The sequence below is a fragment of the Dipodomys ordii genome, unplaced genomic scaffold, assembly GCF_000151885.1.
Source record: "Dipodomys ordii isolate 6190 unplaced genomic scaffold, Dord_2.0 Scaffold20, whole genome shotgun sequence".
NCBI lineage: Eukaryota > Metazoa > Chordata > Mammalia > Rodentia > Heteromyidae > Dipodomys > Dipodomys ordii.
Window position 1 is genome coordinate 3,050,337 of NW_012267236.1, and position 17,822 is coordinate 3,068,158.

At 42.5% G+C, this 17,822-nt stretch overlaps 1 protein-coding gene across 2 annotated transcripts in view; it reads right to left on the minus strand.

The window, feature by feature from the left end:
• The window catches only part of Ltbp1 (latent transforming growth factor beta binding protein 1), a 228,864-nt gene that overhangs the window by 21,078 nt on the left and 189,964 nt on the right, over positions 1 to 17,822 (minus strand). For both annotated transcript variants that reach the window (XM_013013664.1, XM_013013663.1), the window contains exons 23-27: positions 9,782 to 9,958; positions 9,025 to 9,111; positions 6,278 to 6,406; positions 5,454 to 5,594; positions 4,316 to 4,486 (exon numbers count right to left, since the gene is read on the minus strand). In XM_013013664.1, coding sequence (XP_012869118.1) covers positions 4,316 to 4,486; positions 5,454 to 5,594; positions 6,278 to 6,406; positions 9,025 to 9,111; positions 9,782 to 9,958 — 705 coding nt within the window. The remainder of the gene's footprint in view (positions 1 to 4,315; positions 4,487 to 5,453; positions 5,595 to 6,277; positions 6,407 to 9,024; positions 9,112 to 9,781; positions 9,959 to 17,822) is intronic.

Below are 17,822 nucleotides of genomic sequence, written 5' to 3' on the forward strand. Positions count from 1 at the left end.
GGACCCCCCCCAAAAAAAATCTGGGCTTTGTGTTCTTGCTTGCCTTTTTCCACTTCAGCTGACACTCTACTATACCTCCACTTTTAGCTTTTTTTCTGGATAATTGGAGACAAGAGTCTGTTAGATTTGTACCGCACTCACTCTGAACTGCTGTCCTCAGATCTCTGCCTCCTGAATATCAATGATTAAAGGAGCCTGTGTTGTGTTGGGCATGCCCACTTATCATCCAATACCCAACTGAGGAAAGTTACAGCCCATTTTCCTTGTAATGCTGTCATTCAAGTACACCTAGTTCTGCTGAAGTCCTAGAATGAGGATTTTGCACCAGGTGTAGGTTACCTCTACATGTTCAAACCCTTCTCCTTGCAACATGGAAGGCACTGTATTCTGACTGGTATTAGGGTTTTACTAAAAATGGAAGACTTCCCAATTTGCTTTGTGCCACTTCCATTTTCTTTGGGACACACACACACACACACACACACACACAGATATACATACTCTGAGACAGCATATTTCCACATAGTCCAGGATGGCCTGAAACTTGGAATCCTCCTGCCTCAATCTCCCTAATGCTGAAATTATAAGTATACACCACTTCACTGGGACAGATTTGATACTTTTATGTATACTAACGAAGTAGGGGTTTCATTATTACATTCCTATATAGGTATATGGTATAACTTCATCATAGTCACCCCTCATTCCCTTCCTCTCCCTTTACTTTTTTTGTTGCTGGTTCTGGGGTTTGAACTCAGAGCCATGAGCTCTTTTGCTCAAGGCCAGTACTCTATCTAACATTTGAGCCACTGTGTCACTTCTTCTGGGTGGTTATTTGGAGATAAGAGTGTCAAGGACTTTCTTGCCTGGGCTCGCTGAGTAGCTAGGATTACAGGTGTGAGCATCATCCAACTTCCCTATACTTTTTAAAAGCTATTCTTCGCTTGCTACACTGAAACTCTCAAGACTTTCAGACCTGAACATTGTCCTGGGTTGCAGTACACGAGCATACCAACAGGTGGAGCTCTCCCAACACATTTTTTTTCTACAAAGAACTATAAAGATTCTCTCACTAGCTCATTCATTATGTTCAGCTTACTTAGGTCTGCAACAACTATTTGTTAAAGGTAAAATTATTTTTACAATATACCAATATACACTAGTATCCCTGAATACTTTTGATTATCGTATTCAAATGTCTAATTTTCTTTCATGTAGATCAGAGATGACCTTAAAATTCATTCATATTTATGAGACAGAGAGGGGGAGAGAGAGAGAGGGAGAAGGAGAGGGAGAGAAAGAGAAGGGGAGGGAGAGAGGGGACACCTAGTTCAACGGCTTGAACTGAGCCTCACATGGCTTTTTTGTTCACTGCTGGTGCTCTACTACACAGCCTGTTTGGCTTTTTGACTGGTTCATTGGGCGTAGAATCTGCATAGGCTAGCTTTAAACTAAAATCCTCAGATCTCAGGCTCCTGAATAGCTAGAATTACAGGCGTGAGCCACTGGTGACCAGTTTAAGTTTATATTTTTAAGAGTAGCAATATATGCAAACATCAAAAAATCATTTTAAACTAAGTGATAAGCATCATCCACAGTTTTATTTACCAAGAATTACTGGCTTGCTTTAGTTAATTACACATCTGTGTGTGGGGGTGGGCACAGACTGGGGGGTGCACTGTCTAATTTTACTATGCTCATCGTTAGCTCTGAAAAGGTAGGTGTTCTATCTCCTTATGCACATAAGAACACATTTAAATTTGTTTTAATTCTTCACTTGGTTACTTTTGCATTCTAGGGGAGACTACTTATTAAAGATAAGCTTGGAGGTCTTGGGCAATGCGGAGGTGGTTAGAACACAGAGCCCGGGGTTGGGATGCCAGGATCCACCTTGCGCCTAATGAGAGGTGTGAGCATTTGAGAGCTTCCTCCTACCACACGTGACCCGTGTACAGGTAAGAGGGCAATCCTGGAGAACTAGACGGCTCCACACACAACTTGTGAGCAGCATCTGGGACTGTGCCACATAGACGTTCATCGAACTACCATCATTTTATTATAGCTGAAACTCAGCAGAACCAAGCTACAAGAAATCTCCAATAGCCAGGTGCTGGTGGCTCACGCCTGTAATCCTAGCTACTCAGGAGGCTGAGATCTGAGGATCGCGGTTCAAAGCCAGCCCGGGCAGGAGAGACCGTGAGACTCCTATCTCCAATAAACCACCAGAAAACCGGAAGTGGCGCTGTAGCTCAAGTGGTAGAGCGCTCGCTTTGAGCTGAAGAGCTGAGGGACAGCGCCCAGGCCCAGAGTTCAAGCCCCACGACCGACAAAAAAAAAAAAAAAAACTCCAATAAATTCCATATCCACAAAGATCTGAGATGCGACTAGCCTGATCCAAACTGCCTAGATACATCAAGCAATGCTCACCCTCTTGTTTGTGACATGAACAGAGTGATCTGCTTTGCTTGGAATTGGTTGAATTAAACATGTTAGCTTTGTTTCTCAGACACTCACATGACATGAGATTTTTTTTTAAAGACCAAATATGAGGATCAGCTGCCAAAAACACCTTGGGAGTGGGCAGAAGTCAGGGGCATTGGGCAAAGGGGCAAGAGGAAGTGGCAGGAAAGGGAATAGAGCAAGGCAGGCTTCTAGAGCTGTAGAAGGGGAGGGCTGTTCCCACCCATGACATAGATGCTTCTGTTATGTCTGTAGTATTGTCACAAATAACATAGGACTCTGCCAAATTAGCCTGCTGTTTGGCCTCTGTGACTTCAGCTGAGGACTGACATGAGATCTAACTGACCCAGAAATGTCCTGAATTAATAGATTAATGCTGGGTTACCCGAATGCAACCCATCCACCTGCACTCACTGCCCCAGCCCGTGGTCCCAACCCACAAGATGCCACTTAACCATTTAAGATGCCCCTGTGCACACATCCCCTTCCTACCAGTTCTCTCAGATAGGCTTTGCCAAGAACAGATGCCCAAGGCCTACCGGACCAGAAGGGTGAACTCCTACTCTGGAGTTAGGACTTACTGAACAGAACACTGTACTTTTGTGCTCAAAGCTGATGAGCAGTGGTTTCTCCAGCGCCGTTTCCATCAGTGACAGGCTCTGCCCCACAGCAGCGCTGTGCTCCTGGGGAGCCGAGGAACAGCCCAGGGCTCAGAATCACAGATACCATGCAGTCCCAACTAATCATCAAGATGTCCATGTTTAAAAGGTTCAAAGACAAAAGTCATGAGGGAACCTGTTTTTACAATTCACACTCTCTCAGTAGGTTTTAACACAAAGGTTATATGACAATGTTATCTATCTATCTATCTATCTATCTATCTATCTATCTATCTATCTATCTATCTATCTATCTATCTATCTATCTGAAGCAAGGTCTTGCTATATAGCCCAGCTTAGTTTTGGTCTACCGATCCTCTTGCCTGAGTCTCCTGAGTTGCTGAGATTACAGAAGTGTACCATCACACCTAGCTTCAATAATTTTTCTTATGCATTGATAGAAATTAAACCCTGAACCTTGCACGTTAGGCAAATGCTCTATCATTAAGCTTCATCCTGAACCTTTTCTGTGTGTGTGTGGGGGGAGGGGCAGGTTCTTATTCTGTAGTCCAAGCTGTCCTCAAACTTGTCAGTCTCCAGTTTCTACATGGCTGGGATAACAGGCCTGGACCATTCATGTCTTTCTTATGTAACTAGAGTATTTCTTATCCTCAGATGCTTAGGATCCAAAGTGTTTCATATCTGGGAGTTTTTAAGAGTTAGGTAGACTTTACCAGGTAAGTATCTCAAATAAAAGAAAAAAAATCCTAAATGCTGCAAAACCTAACCTTTTTGGAGCATCCCAGGTTTCTGGATTTCCCTCTAAGGTGACCCAGCCCATATGGCTCATTCAGAGGTTGACATACAAATCTGGATTTTGACCTACAATGATTTTTCTTTTTTGGTCTAGAGTCTAGGAATCTTTGTTCTATGCAGAAACCATGAAGAATGAGGGCTGCAGGGTGGTGAGGGAATGAAGAGTCAGGAAATATAAATTCTCAAGAGCTATGCCACCAATGGCTGAGTTAGGTTTCTTCAGGTCGTTTATCATTCTTTAGGGAAATGGAATAACAGTTTCAAAAATTAATGACAGGGTCTGGCTTGGAGGTAAACCAGGAGCCAGATGTTTCTATAATCCAGTCTCCCCCCATCTTCCCCCAAACCTGCGACGACATAAGATCTAAAAGAAGGGCCAGGCTCCAAAGATGTCGAGAGAGCTGTGTCCCGCCGGCCTCCTGCAGGCCAAACAGGCTCACCTGAGTCCTTCATGGGGCAGAGGGCACACTGCATGCCCCAGGCCTCGCCGTACAAGCAGCAGCACTCGGTGTACGTAGTCTGCTTGCCCACGAGAGGACGGCTGCACACGTACTCATCACTCAGATGCTCCCAGCACAGATCCTGGTAGACATCCGTTTCTTCTATTTGTTCTAGAAGGGAAGACAGGGTACTATGACAATCTGTCTGTGACTCCTATGTCATCCATACTGGTAGAAGCCAGTGAGCCTCTGTTTCCATCCCTAGTTCTAAGTCTGCATCCAGCCTGGCCTTTCCATGGATCAAACCAACCTCTGTCATCTCCAACTGAGAGTCACGCCTTCACTCTATCAGCTGAAATCCAGCCTGCCCACCACTTCCTGGTTGATTTCTTTCCTCTGTAGTGTCCCTTCATTACAGAAAATGCTCCTCACTCTTGTCAGTCCTCAGTGGACTTCCTTTTCTTCCAATCTCTACCTTTTCATATTTCCTGCTGGGTCATATCTATCATGGTTTTCAATACCACGTGTCTGGATTCACACACTCATCTTCTCCTTTGACAATGCCCAGGACTCCTGACCATCTCTCTAGTTCTAACTAATTCTAACTCCATTCTAATTTGTCTGTCATTCAATTGACTTTATCCATAGCAATCTCCCGAATGTGATGATGGATTCATTTTGCCCGTCATCAGTGTCACGCGTCTCCCCAGAGAGGAGCAGAGAATCTAATCAATCAATGAAGTTCAAGGCTTTCTATCGCCTTGTTGAACTCCATAGTCTGTGCTGTTAGCCTGCATGCATCCTACACGCATTCCAGACAAATCATTCTCCCAGGCTGGGGCTCCTCCTCAGCTGCCCCCGAAGGTCAAGTGTGATGAACCCTCAGGCCTGGGACAGCTTTGCCATTTGCTCAGCCACTCAGTATTTTGCTATTGGTTTAATCATACATGCAAAATATTAAATCTCCTGTATAGCAATCATACGCATTGTTTTAATTACTTAGAGACATACAAGAAACTTGTCTGCCTATTTTTCAATGGTGCACAGTTGCCTATTTTTCAATGGTGCACAGTTAATCGAAAGGAAAACCTTAGGATCTTCATCTAAACTTAAATTTGTACCTCACATCCAAACCTACCATTTGATTCTGTTGGACGTATGCATCTTTTCTCTGAAGCATCCAGGACCATGGGATGGGTACAGAAGCAGTTGTAAGAGCCTTCTGTGTTCACGCACTGGCCATCAACACAACTGTTGGGGTCTTGACATTCGTCCAGATCTTAAGAGAGGTAATACAATGACTAGGGAAGATCAGCAATCCGTTGGACCTCATAGACATCCCAAGGCTAACACATTACCACATTGAATCCAGATTCCGGAGGCTGGCACTTTTCACATTATTTACACACCATCATCCAAACGAGAACAGCTCTGACTAAAGCCGCAAGTCATACTTATTGGGAAAAACCAGTGTTACTGCTACTGCTATTGCTATTAAATATGAAAGAAAACATCTACCCACAGGATACACTTAGAAATTTAAGGTCATGCATTTTTATGATAGTTTTAAAAGTGATTTCCTCTTGCTGCTGAGTATATATGGTTTTCTGCTTAAGTATTACAGCCAGTGTCAGAATTTTAAAATGACGTTCACTTCCATGGGATAAATGATGAAACAGGAGGTTCCGCAGACCAACAGAACTCTTCAGTCAGACCAGTGACCTGAATGAGAATTCCACACAGGGGATTTAAAGCAAGAGCTCTAAAAGCCATTCAAAGAGGAGACTGGATGGACTATTTCTCCTTCTTAAATCTTGCTCAAGGAGGCGACCCATAAAACATGAACGTATCTTTTGGAGACACGATTTAGATGCAAAGGCATTGCTTTTCTTACAGAGCATTACTTATTTCTTCCATCTGGTCTTAGCACAGCACAGGATAGGACAGCCTCTTAGAGCTTACCGAAACACTGCAGTTTCACAGGATCGTAGTACGTTCCCTGCTTACAGTAGCATTCGTACCCAGGCTGAGTGTTCAAACAGAAACCATTTTTGCAGATTTCCTGGCCAAACAGTACACATTCATCAGCATCTGTGGGGGGAAAAAGTATTTTTAAAAAGACAAAGAAAAGCTAGTTTTGATTTTCCACATAGAAAGAAGTCTCTAACCAATATTAGACTTCAAGTGAACAAATATACATCGTATCTATACTCCAAAGAATCTTATAGACCACAGCAATATAAATGTGTTAAACTTAAGTCTAATTGGAAGATGGAGAAATGCTATCAGATGAGGTCTGTTTATGGAACAATGATCCAAAGGGTTCTGGAGAAGGTGTATTTGTAATTGGGTTTCTGAGATTGATAGAAATAGCCTATGGATCCATAGAAGCATCAACCACATTCTCTCAAGAATATACTTTAGCTGAGAAGGTGGCTCAGTGGTACAGCACTTGCCTTGTAAGCCTGAGGCCCTGGGTTCAATTCCTCAGCACCATATAAGCAAAAAGAAAAAAGCCAGAAGTGGCACTGTGGCTCAAGTGGTAGAGCGTTAGCCTTGAGATGAAGAGCTGAGGGACAGCGCCCAGGCCCCGAGTTCAGGCCCCACAACAGGACTCCCCCCCAAAAAAGAATATACTTTATAGCTGGGTGCCCATGGCTCATGATCTGTCATCTTAGCTACTTGGGAGGCAAAGAACAAGAAGATTATGGTTTAGTGGTAGCCTGGACCAGAAAGTTCATGATACCTCCTCTTTTCAACCCATAGCTGGGCATCAGGTATCCCATGCTACTTGGGAGGCTGAGATTGGAAGGATCATAGTACCAGGCCAGCCCAGGAGAAATGTTCAAGAGTCTCCATCTTCATAGAGGGAAGCTAGACTCCAATGAGCACCTGTTGGGGAAGCTTAAAGCAAGTGATCACAGCTTCTTGTGCACACTTGGGTGAGAGATGAGACTCTACCCTTAAAACAGCCAGTGACAAACAGGGTTGGAGGTGTGACTCCGAAGTATCATACCAGCCCTAGCAAGCTTGAGGCCCTGAGTTCAAATGTCCAGTACCACCAAAAACGAACAACCCAGTTCCTAGTTGAGATGTACGAAGTATGAGGAGTTTTGACAATGCAATCAAAGGCAAGCAAAGAAAACCACAAGTTGTTAAGCAGGGTGGTAGGTTCATTCCTGCAGGTCTGAGAACTCATGGCCTTTCCAGACCACTCAGCAATAAATTGGATATAAAGGTACGCCAGTCCAATAAGAGTCAGAGAATCAATGGAGATAAGAAGACACTCCAAAGTTATTTATACCTCTATTAGCATCAGTGCTGGTGCTTTAGAGCAAATGCCATATAGCATTCATGCTAAAATTTGGGGACTCCACAGATGACTGGCTCAAATTTACACAGATGGAAAAAGGCAGAGCCAAGAAAAAAAAAACCCATATAGCCACTTCAATCTGAATCCAATCTTCTCCCAGCCCCTTTGCAGGAGTGTTAAGGCAGAGTAAGGAGGAATTTATTTTTATACAGAAGAGAAGATGGCTTTATGGTGAAATTGGGGTCCTGTTCATAATATGAAGCAAAATTTAACTACATTCCTGTAAAAATATAGTACGTGACATTTATGATCTTGAAAACCATTCAACACATAGTACACACCAAGTCTTCTTGTGATTATTCAATGGTTCTAAATAATAGATGTATATTAAAAACACAAATGGAATTTCTTACTAAGCTACTGAGTAATTCCATATTATTCAAACACTGCTTTTCCAAAAATGAGCAGACAATAAAACCGTATTTGTAGTTCTCTTTCCAGCCACTTAGCAGTTTTTAATATTAGACTATAACAGTAAAATGTCATATGTACACTAAAGTTTACTCTCATAAGAATAGGCAAATTAAGTAGTCACTGAGGAAATATTCATACATGTAAATATTTGCCCAAATTAACAGGCTGCACATTTTAGAATAGTATAGTAGTAGAATTAAACATTGAAAACATCTGCTTTAGTTTCCTTCTTTTCCATTTCTCATTATGAATCTGCAGCCATTAAAAATGGCAAGATAACTTCTATAAACATAAGAACTGTAGCTTGATTGAGGATCACAAAAAAGACAGGATAATGGACAAGTCTTTATGGTCAAAACCTCTGTGAATTCTAATAACATGCCTTTACAATATCAGAATAAAGTCAAGTAATTGCTGAGGACAGACTTTTGTGGCTAGCAGTGTAACACAGAGGATCTCATTTAATCTTCATGTTAACCTTTAGAACATTATTCCTACCCCAGAGCTGAGCAGATGGGAAGTCAGAAAAATGAACTCCCAAGATTATCTCAAAGTTGTGATTGCAAGTCACGGATCTGTCCAGATTCCCTGTGGCCTCCTTCTTGTGGCAATTAGGGCTTTGCAATTCATTTTTTTTTCTTTCTTTTCCTTTTTTATTTTTTTTTGTCAGTCCTGAACTCTGGGCCTAGATCAAGGCTAGAGCTCTATCAGTTGAGCCAAAGCACCACTTCTGGCTTTTTCTTCTTACGTGGTGCTAGGGAATCAAACCCAAGGCCTCATGCATGCAAGGCAAGCGCTCTACCACTGAGCCACCTTCCCAGCCCTTGCAAATCATTTCCATGGCCCAGGACACCACAATTCTGTGTGATCCAAGCTATGCCTCTACCATGATGTCTGAGGGGTGTTTCCACTTGATTCTGACCTTTGTAGTTCTCACCACCCGTGTTGTAGGATGATTCTCCTGCGGGGACAAATCCTTTCCCTCCAGGACACATTTCCGCGAACTCGGCTGATTTAAGGAGAGGAAAGAGAAATACATTGAAAAAGGAGGGAGGAGAGGAAAAGTCCCCCACATCTTTCCCTAAACTCAGGCTTTAATTCAACTTTGCTTTTCCAGGTTCAATCACTTAAATGCAATCCAGGCAAATAAATTCAACACAATCTCAGAGCTACAGTTAGATGCACATATAGCCAATTACTTCATAATTTTACTTACACACACACACACACAAAGTTCCTGCTTCCTCCACATTTTACTTGATGATTTTTATTTCTGTACTACCATGGTATGTAATATTTTTTAAAGGTTTAGTTAAGAGTCCATAAAGGAAAAATCTTAGCTTAACTATATTTCAGAGTAAAGTTGTGTCATACACAGTAAAGGTTGATCTTCATATAAAAATGAGAATAGAAATGAATTATCTTTTTTTCCTCTCTAAAATACCCTATGCAGGAACAGGACCTCCTGGGATGGGCAGAGTTTAAGAATTCATGCTGAGAAATGAGGGATAGGGAGTGAAGCCAGCTCACCACAGAGGAATTGCTCCTGACCTCAAGTCCCTACCTTAGGCCATGTCAACCTCCAGGTCTCAGAGTCATAAAGTCTCAAGGTCATTTCCAGGCCCACGGCCACCCCATGTCCCCGTACCAACATGACCATCACACTCAGCAGATCTTACCAGTCCCCAGGACCGGACAGGGGAAGATCTCACAGTTGTCCCCCCAGCCAGCTCCTGATGTACAGCAGCATTCTTGTTTGGTGACGTTGGGGGCCAGTACATTATCACAGAGACTGGCATCGTTGAGGTTATAGTAGCATTCTTTCTTTTCCTCTCTGGGTTGATCTACGTCTACATCTAAACAGAGAAGAGCAAGTGTTGACCAGACATCTCGGATTTACTTTATCCAACACACAACACAGTTTACAACACAATGGGAAATGTGTTTTGAAAAATAAAGAGAAAAAAATAACCACGATGGGGAAAAGAGCAGTGGATGGATCCCCAAGCTTTTCCATTGTCAAGGTCCAGCTCCTCCATTTCAATGGGAACCTCGAATATTGGTGGGTTTCTAATGCACACCAAGAGCGTAAATCTGTCAAAACCATTCCCTTTTACATTAACTGATTTCTTTATTCCTTCGAAATTTTGCTGTGAGGATAGTTTCCATATCTGCTTTTCGTGCCATTCTTTACAAAGCTGTAACACCTACTTAAATCAATGAAAATATTCCCCAACACTTGAGCAGAGATCTAGGGCTACACACAATATTTAACCCTTTGGTGGTTCCTGGAATTAACTGCATTCTCAATCCTTTCTGAGAAGGCCACAAGTAGGAAAATTCTTCAGTTAACTCAGAGACCATAAAACAGCAGATGATTGCTGAAAACCCAGATACTCAAATGACTGCAAAGAGCTGACTCTGAATAAAATAACACGGCTAATTGAACTTTGGAATAAAATTTCCAGTTGGGGTTCTGATCACTGTTCGCATGGGTCCTAGGAAAAACTTCTGCTAACAGACTCAGCCTCTTAGAAAGCACAGACTGGGGGCTTTAGAATAGGAGTATAAAAAACAAAATTCTACCCACTAGTAGGTAACACAAATGACCAAGTTCTATCCAACTTGACATTTTGAAGCACGCCTTTTGGGTCACTATTTGGGGATGAAGCTAAGAAAGTAGTCCAATTCGTTTTCTACCAAATGCTAGGGCCCAAATGACTGCCTATGACCAGTTACAACTTATTAATAGTTTTCATTTTATGATAAAACTAATGAAATGCTGACTACTGCTATCACAGCTAGGTAGACTAATTCCAATGAAATGTTTCATCAGCACTTCATTGTTTCCAGATTCTTTGGCCTGAAGGAATGACAGGGAATTAGGAAAGCACTTACCAGTGAGGATGAGGGAAGACATGCTTTTTTTCCCCTCATTGGTAGATTAACATAGTTCAGAAATTCAATGAGTTGTTTTTGTAATAGTTTCCTGTATTGTCAATCCACTGTGGGAACTTGAGCAATATATTAATAATACAGACAAGCCAGGCACTGCTGGCTCATGCCGGTGATTCTAGCTACTCAGGAGGCTGAGAGGATTGTGGTGTCCCGCCCTCCCAGGCAGGAAAGTCCATGAAACTCATCTCTAATTAATAACCAAGAAGCCACAAGGGGAGCTGTGGCTCAAGTGGTAGAGCACTAGCCTTGAATGAAAATGCCAAGAGAGAGTGTAAAATTCTGAGTTGAAGACCTAGTACCAAAAACAAACTACAGGCCTTTCTAAATTGAAAGTTCATAAAATTTATTCAGAGAAGCTACTAAGATTCTGTCTTAGCTCTTATGGTACTGAAAACAGGCAACGTTGGCAGCAGAAGTCTCATCTGACTCTCAGAATTCACAGCATCAACGAGAGCATCAAGACCCCCGCGCCACACTTTACCTCATCCTCTGACAACACTATTTTGGACAGCTTTGGGCTTGCACTCCATAAGCTGGTTGTGATCAATGGATGCTAGGTCCAAACCCAGGACAGGTGTCTCAGGAAACCAGGAAACGCTGACGTCTACACAGCAGTTTCAAATCATTTCCTCATGGTTCGTGAAGTGCTATGACACGCCACTGCACTCATCTGGCCTAGCTCTCCTCCAGTGTGCGTAGGACAGAATTTCACTAGGCCCTCTCTCGTGGAAGGCCCCTTTGTGAGAAGGAGTGCCAAGCCCTTGTACACAGAGCTACTTGGGAAAAGTAAGGTACGTATTTACATTGTTATTCAGTCATCTCAACAGCTGCAGAAAGTTTTATATCTCATTCCCCCAACATTGTATATACATTGCCCATATACTAGGATAAACAAGTTATTATTATTGCTTTCATTACTGCTATTATTATTACTTTTTAAAGTTTTGGTGGTACTGGAAATTGAACTCGGACCTTCACACTTGCTAGGTAGGCTTCATATCACTTGAGCCATGTCTCCAGCCCTTGTTTGCTAGTAGTTCTTTTTCAGAAAGGGTCTCCTGGATTTTGCCCAGGGTCAGCCTTAGATGGTGATCCTCCTTCCTACCTAGCCTTCTAGGCACCTGCGATCCCATCACCAGACCTGAGTTATTAATTCAGATGGAGTCTTGCTCCTAATCTCTGCATCCCAAATAGCTGAGATGATGGGCAGTCTCTTCTCAATTATTTTAGTTTGTTGGCCTAGAAAGGCAGCTAGAAATATAAGTCAAGAAAGCAACAGAGCGTTTTGTAAATCATGTTTACTTTATAGTCTGTGGTAAAAAAAAAAGATCTTATTTTTCCTTGTGCATGAAGATACAACTATGATTGGTATGTATTACAAAATGTAATTCTGTGGAGTCTGGGCTCAGTGAAGAAGGCTGTATTCACAGGGAATCAGAAATCTTAGGCTTTCTTTCAATGAAAGCATGTCAAAAGCATTGCATAATACACGTGTATGTAACTACATACTTAGATATTTTATATATGGTAAATAGTGTCTTGTTTTTCTACAGTAGTTATTAAATTCTCATGGTAGAAACTGAGAAGAAATTACCTTTTTGTTTTTTGCCTTTTTTTGAGGGGGGGGAAGGATACATACATTATTTTCATAAGGGATATAATTGATGATGTATTTATATTATTCAGGTTTTACACTGTATGTGTGTGCATGTATGTGTTTTAAAGTTTTGCTCTTATTTTCTTTCCAATCTATTTTAAAGCTCCATGTTTACACAGCTGAAGTGGAGGCCAGGCAGGCTCTCATCCGTGCTTGGAAAAAGACACACATTCTTTTTTTTTTTTAAATAAAACAATCCATAAAGGTCATTCTGGGAAAAACTATTACCCTATTATCTCCCAAGCTTTTAAATAATCAACTTCTTTGAGTATTTTTCCATTGGGGAAAACCTCATCAGTACATACACAAAATATAATTTCTTTGAAGAATATCTATTAGTTTGGGACACTGCTGCCAAGAATAGAGGGTTCCTATTGGAAAAATCATTTCTAAAGAGCAAATCTATTGTTATGAGAAGTGTTAGACATGGAAAAGAATGAAATTTTATTTCTGTTGAAGATTTTATGAATAAGATGAGCTATACCACATATCTTCTGCCATAGACCTTTAAGAAATAGATCTTTTTTTTTCTTCTCTGGAATTTTCAGATTTTGTTCTTCAATTTATATTCAGAGGTTGGCTTAACTTCTGGGTATAAGCATCTGTTTGTACATTTTAATTCTATTGGCTATAACAAGTAGGTGAGTTTTAGCCAGGCAATTGTGGCTCAAGCTTATAATCCTAGCTACTCAGGAAGCTGAGATCTAAAGATCAGGGTTTGAAGCCAGTCTGGGCAGGAAAGTCCTGAAGACTCTTATCTCCAATTAACTATCAAAAGGCTGGAAGTGGAGCCATGGCTCAAGTGGTAGAGCACTAGCCTTGTGTGAAAAAGCTGAAGAACAGCACTCAGGCCCTGAGTTCAAGCCTCAGTGCTGGCATACACACAAAGAAGTGACTTTATATGTGGTTGTTCTTTCTTTCCCCTAGGGATTCCTTTCTGTGGGGCTCATTTTGGTGCTGGGAACTGAATACCAATACCATATCCAATGTATCACCCAACAAATAGGTAGGAGTACAACACAGCTGCCTGTCGTTCTGAAAAGAGGTCAGTTTCTAAAGCTCTTCAGTAAGCATCGTCACAGGCTCTACTTCCAACCATCTCCCAGGAGGCTTGGTTCTCCTCTGTTTCAAAATATGCTTTCTATCACCTCACACTTTTACAAGGGAAGGGATCCTAGAGTCATGCTTCAAGATGTAACGTGGATCTTAAAAATTCACATGGAATTCCCCCCGCCACTTGTTTTCTCTTTTAAGAGAAATGTACAGTGAAGAACAATGTGTTATTTGTTTCTTAAAGTGAAATGCAGAAGAAAGCTAGGGTAAGTTCTGGGGTACCCATGCTGGGAATGGGCTGGATATGAAGGGCTGTGAACACAAAGGGAGAGCACAGGAAGTTGGTAACTTTGGATGGTAACTAGCTGGGAAGGTGAGAGGGCACAGGAGTAAAACCCCCTTGAAAGAGGATGGCCCACACACTTCCTGCTCTGAGGAGCTCAGGAGAGTCACAGCAACAAACTGGGCATGCTCCAGACTGAACGGTCCACTCCTGGACACACACCCCAACGTACAGTGCAGGGGGAGGTGGAGGACAAGATACTCAAGGAAGGCTCCCTGGCAGAGAGGACATCTGAATTTCTGAAACATAGTAAGAGGGGGATAAAAGGCTAAAAAATGAGTTGTGAAGTGCATACCGAGGAGTAAACTTAAGTCTGTGTGGTGGAATGTGTGAAGGGTGAGGGGTCTCTGGAGGACTTAGTTATAACTAGGAGCCAGGGTCCCAATTAGGACATCTGTTGGGTGGGCAGTTCCAAGGTGTGGCGCTGAGACCTGAGGATAGGGTAGGAGTGTGTTGACAGATGAACCCCACGTGATGTATGGGTTTGGGTGGTAGACACAGGGGCTTCTGCCCTCGATGTTGGGGTAGGGGGTGATGTCATTCTGTATAAAGACAGGTTGACTTAAGGCTTTGCACTTCAAAAGTACATGTTAAGCTGGGTGCCAGTGGCTTTTGGCTGTAATCCTAGCTACTCAGGAGGTTCAGAGCTGAGGTTTGAAGCCAGCCTGGATAGGAGAGTCCATGAGACTCTTACTTACAATTAACTACCAAAAAAAGAAAGAAAGAAAGAAAGAGCTGTAAGTATAGAAATGAAGGTGTAATTCAAGTATTAGAGTATCAGTTTTGGTGAAAAGCAAAGGGACCGTGTCCATTCCCTGAGTTCAAGCCCCAGCACTAGCACACACACACACACACACACACACACACACACAGTACATGATAAATACTCACCAGGGTGAACAAAACTTTATTTTTTAATCTTTCCTGATGAAGACATTAGCAGAAAATAGGAACATTCTAAAATGTTGGTCATGCTTATACAGTATAAAAGGAACTCTCACCCTGCTAACGGATCTGGACTTCTTGCTACAGACTTCATGCAACACATTTGGTTTTTTTGGTACGGGCCTTAGAAGAAAGGTGAGCCTGGGCTAGACAGAGGTTGGGGGACACAGTAAAATATGATCATATTGGTGGTTATATATTGTTAGACACTGAAAACAAAGTTAGCAGAAAGCAAAATGAACATAATAGATGCAGTTGGCTCCTGAGAACAAAGTACTTCCAAGAAAGACAGCAGGGGTTGGGGTGGGGGTGGGAAGGTATGCTGAAGAGTAAGAACCAGACTCGGAAAGCAACAAGAAAGAAGAATGAACAGACAGCACAGCATTCCAGCCTTGTCTGTAACCAGAGGGCCATATGGCCCTGTAGGGCCTGGATGCTTGAGTGTGAGGTGAAGGACGTTTTTAACGTCTGGAAATGTTTAAAAGGAGGAGCATAAGACATTCCTTTTCAGGTCTTGTTTACAGAAGCTCCAGGATCTACTCTGTCACTCACCCAAGGCATTAGTGTGTGTGTATCTTACCGTATTAGGAATATACAATGATTTATAGAGAAAATTGGAACCGGTCACTTTAACTGATGGGTTGGCTCATTAAAATATTGACAAGTCTTTATCTGAAACTTGAGCATCATTTTAGATTCTTTCTATAAGTAGCAGGAAAAAAATGAAAAGCATGGTTTGGTAATTAGTGATTTGTTCTATCCTCTGTGGATGTGGATGTAAGCTGATTTCATTTTTCAAAAATAACACAAATGAACATATTTTCTTCCCTCTCACCTACATTTATGGGACAGGTCCACTACAAATACACAGTCAGACCCCAGGAGTTTTCTGGCATTTTACAATGTTTGCATAATAAACACTGTGGTCTCACCATCTTTAACTTGTTTTTTCCTACCAAAGTGTGTGTGTGTGTGTGTGTGTGTGTGTGTGTGTGTGTGTGTGTGTGTGTGATCAAGTTATCTTTCACAGTCTTTCAATGTCCATTTATTTTACAGGTTAACTAAACACATTAAAAAATCCCAGCTCTGCCAGATATAATAGCTGCCTGTTGTTCTATGTGGTTTCCTGTCTTTAAGAATATATGTTCATCTACCGCTCTGGCTTGTCCCTCTCCAGGAAGAGAACAGGAGTGCTGTTTGATTCTATTGACAGGTGTCCCCTAAGAACAGGGAGACATTTCTTCCTTTCTTTCCTCTTATAAGCTATGCCAAAATAAGCAAAAGAGCCAGTCCCCACACAGGTCTGAGACTAGACATCTCACTTAAGCTTGTCTCTATCTTTCACAAAATGATAGAGTAGTTTCCTTCTAACAGAACTGGGTGGGAAAAGGATGGAAGAAAAGGACTAACTGGAAAAAGATACGATGTGGAGAATAGACATTTCCAGTTAGTGGCCATCAAGGGTCTTCTTTATGGCAGGCAAGGTCTCCTTTATGCTAGGCAGCAAAACAAGTTCCAGGGGACTAGGTACAGACAGGACCATGGCACCCAGATGGTGGGTCACAATGAACAAAGCATCATAAAAACCCCAAGGCAGAACCTAGCAGTCCCACCTTGGGACCAGTTGAGCAGAAGTTTTAGAAAACATGAGTAAGATTTTCAGAAGCACATCTGCAAGGGAGGGAAGGGCAGGCAGAAGAGTTAACAGGGCCAAGGCACAGACTTGAGAAAACATGGATTTCTCAAGAGCCAGGGCTGGCCAATAGATCTGGCGAGCATGGAAGATGACGCGATGGAGGTTGGTTACATTGGAGAACAAAGGCTTTGATAGCTGCTAATGGATTTGAACTTTATGCAGCCCGATGAAGGACTGAACACCGGATCAGTCTTGAGAACAACTCTGACAAAGTATGGGACGAGAGCTGGTGAGAGCAGCCGGGAGAAGTCAGGAGACTTGAGGGGTTTGGAAAGTCGTGCGGATGGCCTGGTCCATGGCAGCTGTCACAGGAGCGGGGACAGGTTCAAAGGACATTTGGGAAGTGGCATGGGCAGGGGTGATGATGGCTTGGATATGTTGTATGACTGGGTAGAGAGAAAAGTGAAAATCAATGCAAACAGAGGAATGAGAATCATTCAGTTTGGGATAATTGTCAGCTGCGGACATTTACAAAGCCATCTTGCAGAAAGGTCTGATAGGGGGCGGAAACAGAAGTGTGACCTTCAGACAGATGGGTAGAAGCTCAGCAGCAGGCAGCTCCACTGCAGAGATAATTAACCGAGAGCAGATGAAATGCCCCAGCAGAACACAGTGCCAACCAGACGCCTAAACACAGGTCGCCTGGGGACAGGATGATGTAAGTGGTGGGCAAAAGAAGAGCCTAAGGATGAGACAGAAACAGAGCAGGCCAGGGTAGGAAGACACAGGGAAGCATTCTGGCCAGACATCAATCACAGGGAAAAGAAAAGGAGAGAGTTCTGTGAAATGTTACAGAAGATGATAGAGCAGGCAACAAACATGGCCAATGGCTTTAGTTTTAACTGCAGGATGTAAGGGAAAGCAGTCTTAAGATGTTACAGGTTGCCTGGTGTCCCTTCAAAGTCTTGAGAGGCCAACATAGTGACAGAGGCTGTCCCTGCATGATGACACCACAGGGGACTGCCATTCTGATTTAGATTTGTATTTAACATTTTCTATAGTGAAGGCATGGGTGTGTGTGTGTGTGTGTGTGTGTGTGTGTGTGTGTGTGTGTGTGTGTGTGTGTGT